Consider the following 7982-nt stretch of genomic DNA (forward strand, 5'->3'; position numbering starts at 1 on the left):
TGTGGCTCTTTTCTGTTGTTTCCCCTCTTACCCTGTTCTCCCCTCGCATGCTTTTGTTTCATGTGTTTTTTGGTGTGCGGTTGCATATCTGTGGTCAGATGACAGCCGGGCGCTGCCACACACTCCTCTCCCCCGTGACAGAGGAGTCAGGGGAGGAGGGCACCAACAGCGAGGTCTCCTCTCCCCCTGCCTGCCGCTCCCCCTCTCCGGGGGCTAACGCTGCTGACATTCCTCTTAACCAGGTACTCGCAAATCCCACCCCGGTAATCCTCATCCTGCCCAGCTTCCATTACTCACCAACCACCATCTGTTTAAGATGCAACTGCAGAAACATTTGAAATCCCCGTAGAATAAAAACTGTGTAAGTGTCAAATTGAATGGTTCATCCATCGGGATTTATGTTTAAATAGGAAGTGAGGTTCAAAAAGTACTTATTATCTTACCTGGAGTAGATAACTCATCATAAATCCAGATTAGCTTGGACCTGGAAGCTAAAGCTAACTGCTTAGCTAAAGGAATCAAAACCAAATCGCACTTCTACCATCTTTAACAAATTAGTTTTAAAAATCATCATAGCAGGTGATGAAAATATTATTTTATGAGGATTTAAACATTGAAATTAATGGTTATTTGCAGAGAAGCTTGTGATTATTTACATCTGATGTTTTAAACCGTGTGTCACCAGTTATTTCCCTGTGTGACATGTGCACAGAGAATATAACAAAAAAAGTATCTTCAGTGGGAGAAACTACCTCATATGAAAGTTAGGAAGTGTAAAAATCAATAAAATACCACACTTATATAGGATATTTTTTGTTTCTTGCACTGCTGTTTCTGTTAGCTTCTGTTCTGTGTTGCAGTGTTTTTTTGCAGTCTTATTATATCTGGTCAGAAACTGTTTCTGAGTCTGGACGTTTTGGCCTGGATTCAACACATCCTCCCTTCTAAAGGGAGGAAGGTGTTGATAACCTTTATGAAATTTTTGAGATTACAGTTGTTAAAAGTCTAGACGTCTGCTCTGACTCGGCTCCCCTCTCAATTTTTAGCTTGCAAAAAGAAGAATGAAGAATGTTGTAGCGGTTAGCTTGTTTTTAATCTGACTTCGGTGCAGTGTTTTAAAAATGAAGAATGTAAGAATGCTTAATATTTGAGTAGAAAGGTGTTTTTTCTGCATTCATTTTTTTTACTCTCCTCTACAACCTGACATCCATCACCAACACAGCTGCTGTTCGATTCACCTGTAGATCACCTGCTGCGTCCTTCTTTCTTTATTATATAAGCATTGTCTTTCGCCTAATATTTCTTTTTTGCCTTCTGTTTTTTGCTTTAACAAGGCTTTGAATCAGACCCAACACGACATTAAGACTGCAGTTGTCTTATTCTGTCATTACCTATGATATTCAGTTTACTGAACTGACAGCAGAAGAGCTGATAAGGTCAATAATAAGACCTTATCGGCTTATTATTGCAGGAAAGTTTCATGACTGTAACCTTAGTTAATGAGTCTGTGACAGGAAGCTGCTTAGACAACAGGAAAGACACCGACAGATTTATCTCACAGCAAGGTAGTCCCTGTAGGCTTAAATTCTCACAAATACTCCCTTTGTGTTTGCATAACCGTATCCACTAACCATTAACTTGTGACTCTGGTTTTTGCTAAGTTTCTACCTTAACCTCCCAGGGAAATGCGCAGGTCTGAAAAGCTTTAGTCATCTTTTCAAAGCTATTTTGGGCACAAAATGTTTGTTAAAACCTGTCGTTGGGTGCATGTCTAGGAATGTGAGGACACACTGGAATACCATATGCCATTGTAGTACCACATTTAACCTTCGTGCTTGTTGTGTTGTTGTGCCGTAGGGTCGGAGTGCTCTAAGCAGAGCGCCGCTCCAGGAGCTGTACGACCCGTCAATGGAGACAAGTGCTGCTAACTTGGACGACCTGCAGAGATCCTGGGAAACTCTCAAGAATGTGGTATGGAATGTCTTCAGCTTCATCGAGCTGGATACAATCAAATGTGGAAACGACTCATTGTCTTTTACACCACAAACTTGGAATACATTTCAACAAATCTGAAGGTGGAGCTGGATGATGATTTAACAAGTGTTTCTGCATTAAAAAGCACAACTTTTATACCCAATACCTGTAGATATTACTGTCGCCATTCTGATTCTGTGTTATTAACACGCAATAGGTTAGTAATAATAGATCCCGTTTGAAAATTTATTAAAATAAAACCTCTTAGTTCTTAAAATTAAATTCAATGGATTCAAATTTAGAAAACTAAACTATCAGATGGTTTTAGTCAGTAGTGGAAAATTTTTTTAATAATATTGGAACTATAGAATAAATGTAACTTGAGCATTTGGGATCAGTGTTTGGTAATTTAATTACCTAATTTTAATTTAATTCTTTGGGAGAAGTAGATTTTGCTAAAAAAAAAAAAAAACTACTGTGACATTAAATGGAGCCATGTAAAAAAAGATTGAGCTTTTTACAAACTAAAAGTGGGTTGTCACTTGGTGTTTTATCTGGATGATAACTCCAAACATGACACCAAATCAACCAACTCAGTCTACAGTCTCCAATTTTCTTAATCCTCATTTTTTCCCCCCTTATTTATCTCTTACCACAGATAAGTGAGAAGCAGAAAAGCCTGTATGAAGCCCTGGAGAGGCAGCAACACTATCAGGAATCCCTCCAGTCCATTTCCACCAAGATGGAGTCCATCGAAGGGGCCCTGAACGAGGGCCTGGAACCCAACAAGACCCCTGAGAGCCAAATGGCAGCCCACCAGGTTAGAAAGAAATATTTGGCTTGCTAGCTGAAATCCTGAAAAGCAAAATGCAGTGCAGAAACTACTGTAGATGTTGTGAGAAAACAAAACAAGTCAGATGTGTGAAATCAGATTAAAGGGACCGATATTGCACTACAGACTGCATGGCACCATTCTTCACTGCTATGCCAACATCACAGCTACGGCAGACAGTTTTTTTTTTTTTTTTGCGCTGCTATTGGGCAGTTCTCTCCCTGCTTCCTCACCCTCTTCCTCCCCTTCATTCAGTCCCGTCAGATTCTCACATTTCTCTGTCGCCATCTGCGCAGGCTCTTATGGACGAGATCCTGATGCTGCAGGATGAAATCGGCGAGCTCCAGGCTTGCTTCTCTGAAGAACTGGCGGACAACGACGGCGATGGGAAGGCTGGGGACCAAATGGCGCTGCGCTCCACCCTAACCGTACTGGGAGAAAGGATGGCCACTATTCGCATGAAGGCGTCTGGAAAGCGGCAGCTCTTGGAGGTAGAAGCCAGAAAATATTCCTGTCTGTGTTTGAATTTTTTATTTGTAATATATGCGCTGATCCTCACCTGGGAATCCGACATGGCTGACCTCTGTAGGAGAAACTGAGCGAACAGCTGGAGGAGCAGCGACAGGAGCAGGCGCTGCAGCGGTACCACAGCGAGGCGGAAGAGCTGGACCACTGGCTGCTCAGCACTCGGGCCACTCTCAGCTCTGCTCTTCAGCCCCAAAATGAAGACATGGACATGGAGGAGCAGCTCATCGACTGTCAGGTCAGGCTCACATTCCTGCCCTCTTCAAATCTGTACATTTTGGACAGCATGAAACAGTCTGTACTTGATTAATTCAGATTTATAATTTGCTGCTTTTCTTGCTCTTTCCTTCCTGAAGGGAAAAAATTAATAAATTCAGATATATTAGGACATGCTTTCCTATGTTCATTAGAGAGTGAACTGTAACAAGTTAAACTGTTTGACTTCACTGTTCCAGAAATAACATCTTTCCATTGTTTCACTCACCTGGTATGATGCTACTGTTGCTATTTTAGTCCAGCCTAAACTGCTAAATTAGAACAACTTTCTCCAAATTAGGGCAATGTATGAGCTCTGCTGAACATCGGTCCTCTTCTCATCCATGTTTCTTTTGTAACACCTGCAAATAATAAAGTCAGTGTCTTTTTTTCTGTAGCTTAGTTGTCCTTACATTTGGTTTAAATCTGTCATGTATACAGTTAAACTACAATAATAAAGAGAAAGAAAGTGAACACATCAGAAATTTGCAGAGGTGGGGTGATGTTATGTATGAAACACCACAAATGTAGGTATCAGGTGATGGCTGTTGGAAGTCTATGCAAAGATTTGTGATTATTTGTTCAGTCAGGATAAAGTAAGGAGAAATGTTTGAGTTTGGTAGCTTAGAAATCTAACAGACCGGTTCTCTACTCAGATATTATATAAAGAAAAGAGTCCAGTCTGCCTTTAATTAAAATGTTTAAATTTCTACTTAAGATTTGACCAGGATTGTTACTTTTATGCACATGGGAATCAACAGTCCTTTTTTTTTTCTAACAATACAATTTATTAACAAGTCGGGATTGTGAGAAACTGAGCAGCGGTGAAAGGAAGCAGCTGAAAGTCTACACATGATCAGTGAATTTTTTACTTGACTTATTTTGACAGTAAACACACAAAAAGTAAAATCAAATGTAACTTTAGCATTTCTCTATCTAAACAACTTTGTCAGTATCTCTGTCTGCAGAGATACTGTTTGGTATGAGGAGAAAACCTTCCTCTTGCACTTTTGCAAGATCTGTTTATGTCAAGAAAACAAATTTCTCTTTCTAATTGACAGTCTGCAGTTCCATTTGAACAACCTCATGTTCTGGTGCCTTTTTAATTTTTAGAGAGCCTCCAAATGTTTGTTTTTTTTTTTTTATGTGTGGCAGAAAAGTGTTAATATTGCTTTTCTACCTACTTTCTACACTTAAGAGAATAATTGTGATTTACTGATTTTTCCTACTTTTTAAGTTTTCCAACTGCCTTGTGAATCGTTGCATCTCTTATAAAGATTGATTATGGGTTCTTTAGCAAAATATTCAGAGAAATTCTGTTATTTTTCTGGAGTTAGACCTTCTCTCTTTTCTCGACGGCGCTTAATCCACAAATGTTATGGTTTTGCATATTGTACATGCATAATGCATGAGACTATTGTGGGTTTTAACAAAACCAAAGCTGTTCTGCAGCTGAGGCAAAAGAAATCAGTATTTTGAAGTGTGTTTGTCGCAGCTGAGAAAGATTAAGCTGATTATAGATTACAAATATCTCCTGCGGTGCTCTGTTCCAAAAGTCCAAAAACGTCCAGATTATTAGCTTCAGAATAAATCTATTTTGATGGTTTGACATTAAATATTACAAGGTAAAAGTGTAAAGAAATATGTTGGAGGGAGACAGCTAAATTATACATTTATGTAGTCATATAGCAATATACATGTTTTATTGATTCTCATTGCCTATTAAGAATAAATGTTGCTCATTCATATATGAACAGTCTGTTCTATTAAATGATTTCAGCTGATCTTGTCATGGTTTAATACTAAAATAATTTATTCATTTTGAACCTTTGAGTTCTCAGTTTTTTTGCTTCACTGGCTTCAGAACATTACATAACACGTATAAATTTATAAATATATATATTATAGTCAAATGTCCTATAAAAATCATTTTTACAGTGTTCTAGTAATTTTAGTTTCTGGAGTAATAAACGATGGACTCGTGTCACATTTTCACATCTTGATGATTAAATAGGAGGCTTTTAAAAACAAACGACGCCTACGCAGGAGTGTCACCATTTTCTCAACTGCAGCTCTTGTCCTTCCAGAATATGCTCTTTGAGATCGAGCAGAAAGTGTCCTACCTCTCAGAGCTGTCCGTCCACAGCGAAAGCTTGCTGCTGGAGGGTCGCGCTGAAACCAAGGAAGAGGCGGAGCAGCTGAGCCTCAAACTGCGCTCCCTCAAAGACAGCCTGCTGGAGCTGCAGCAGATGCTGCAGGACAAACAGGTTGATATACAGGTGAGATCAGAAACCATATATTCGGCTTGGCCTCTTTTCCTCCTCCCGCTTGTGGCTTATTTCTTATGCTTTGCAGCTGCACATTGAGCTGGGTCACACAGTCAATGGTCGTATTGTTGAAGCAGCTACAAAGGTCATTCATTCTTCTCAGACAAGTCCACTGTTTCCCTCTGTAGAACAACAGCAGCCTGTGTTTCACAGTGTCACTCAAACAAAAGGATGCTAGCTCATCACATGCAAACACTAAATGCAAAGCATCAGGTCTGTTTCTCTCCTTTGTTTGAGAAAAAACAAGATTTCTTCTAAAAAATCATTCCTACATGAGATTAAGGCACCCTTCTTATTCCCTAACCAGTAATTTACAACCCAATAACAACGAGGTAATCTTTTTTTGTTTGCTTTTTATTTAACTGTGCCAGTGGCATTTCTCCTGCCACTAAAATGACAGCGTTTACAATTTGAGACTGTTTTTGTGAAACGTATTTATATCTCTACTATCTTTTGTTTTAGGGATCATTACAGGAGCAGGAGGACAGTGAGCCAGACTCCTCTCTGTCGCAGAGTCCAAATGTCCAGGATTGGTTATCTCAGGCCCGCTCAACACGCTGCCAGCAGCACCACGACAATCTGCTGAGACAGAAGGTAAAGCAATCTCTGTGGATTTTATTTCACACTGATCAAGCCTCATATTTTTGAAACCTCTTGAACATTGATTTAATAATACGAGTAACATTAACCCTGATATGTTTCAGGAGCTGCAGGAGCAAGTGGAGGAGCAGAGGAAGCTGCTGCAGTGTGTAGCAAGCGTCGGGGAAGAGTTACTCAGTCAACATGGGACAACTAATGGGGACAGGTGCTTCGATTTATATCTGTATCCATGCTGTTCTTACCCACTACAGTTAGCTATTGTTAAGCTAACTACTGTTAGCTTAACAATAATTAGTTTAACATTGTTAAGCTGTAACTATTGTTAGGTAGCTAACTACTTAGCTTAGGTGTTAAACTAAGTACCATATTTTACGGATTATAGAGCGCACCTTACTATAAGCCGCATCTACAAAGGTTTTTTAAAATAAATAAATAAATTTGGAAACGTGCATAATATAAGCCGCTGGTACCTCCACCGCTCTCGGTTTTCCACAAATCTGCTATTAATGACGGAGCCCTGCGTCTCCAACGCCGATTCGTTCACCCTGAGCTTTACGTGCAGCAGCTCCATTTCCTTCCTGTACTGCCAGATTGATAGACTCCAACTTTAAAGCTGCATCATATGAACTTCTTCGTGTGGCTTCCATGATGAGGGGGTATGAGTTTGAAAACATTTCTCCATCGTGCCTGCTGCTAGAATGTGCTTGTTCTAAATGAATATTAGCACTTTCGTCTTTGATTTCCAATGTTGACTTCCAATGATTCACTTCCTGCTAAAGAGCCCCCTGGTGGTTTAAGAAAAATGCACAGAAAAGCCGCAAAGTCCGAAAAATACGGTAGTTATATGTATGTTTAGCTATGACATTGATTCAGTGTGTAAATCCTGGTAAAGATGTGTAAAAAGCCATAAAGCATTAACATGTACATTGCTTTTAGTTGACACCAGCCACATTTTAAAAAAGTAATTATAAGATGTGAGATTATACAACAGTGTAATCTGCCTTATCGTGATGCAGAGGAGACATGTTAGTATTTTATGGAAACCTTCTTCCCACAGTGAGGAGGCTGTCCCCGGCGGAGTGCTGCTGGAGTCTGAAAGCTTTTCTCCTCTTGACCAACTGAGACAAAGATGGGAAAACCTGAATAAAGATCAGAGCACAAAGCTGCAGCTCTCCCTCAGCACCCTGGAGAAAGACCAGCTGAGTCCGGTACGCACGTCAAGTACTGAGGTTTTCTGTGGTATTTTGAAAAAAGGGTTGATGGCGTATTAGGGCCAGACAGAAAAAATATTTTTTTTCTGAAATTGCAAGAATAATGTGATGTAAATAGTGGAATAAATGTACAATATTAACAGGAGAAAGTCGTAAAATTACTAGAAAGAAAGTTGTTTTTGTGAGAACAAAGCTTTCTGATAGCAGTGGTGGGAAGTAACGAAGTACAAGTACTTCGTTACTGTACTTAAGTACAGT

General features: G+C 39.7%; 1 protein-coding gene across 11 annotated transcripts in view; it reads left to right on the forward strand.

The window, feature by feature from the left end:
* syne1a (spectrin repeat containing, nuclear envelope 1a) overlaps window positions 1–7982 on the forward strand; it is a 154950-nt gene that overhangs the window by 109729 nt on the left and 37239 nt on the right. For 10 of the 11 annotated variants that reach the window (XM_015031270.1, XM_015031279.1, XM_015031275.1 and 7 more), the window contains 9 exons: window positions 99–242; window positions 1858–1971; window positions 2633–2794; window positions 3103–3297; window positions 3396–3569; window positions 5674–5865; window positions 6376–6507; window positions 6618–6718; window positions 7571–7721. In XM_015031270.1, coding sequence (XP_014886756.1) covers window positions 99–242; window positions 1858–1971; window positions 2633–2794; window positions 3103–3297; window positions 3396–3569; window positions 5674–5865; window positions 6376–6507; window positions 6618–6718; window positions 7571–7721 — 1365 coding nt within the window. The remainder of the gene's footprint in view (window positions 1–98; window positions 243–1857; window positions 1972–2632; window positions 2795–3102; window positions 3298–3395; window positions 3570–5673; window positions 5866–6375; window positions 6508–6617; window positions 6719–7570; window positions 7722–7982) is intronic. The other variant, XM_015031277.1, reaches the window with a different exon arrangement.

The sequence above is a fragment of the Poecilia latipinna genome, unplaced genomic scaffold (assembly GCF_001443285.1).
Source record: "Poecilia latipinna isolate Pla-1442-1.1 unplaced genomic scaffold, P_latipinna-1.0 Scaffold201, whole genome shotgun sequence".
Taxonomy (NCBI): domain Eukaryota; kingdom Metazoa; phylum Chordata; class Actinopteri; order Cyprinodontiformes; family Poeciliidae; genus Poecilia; species Poecilia latipinna.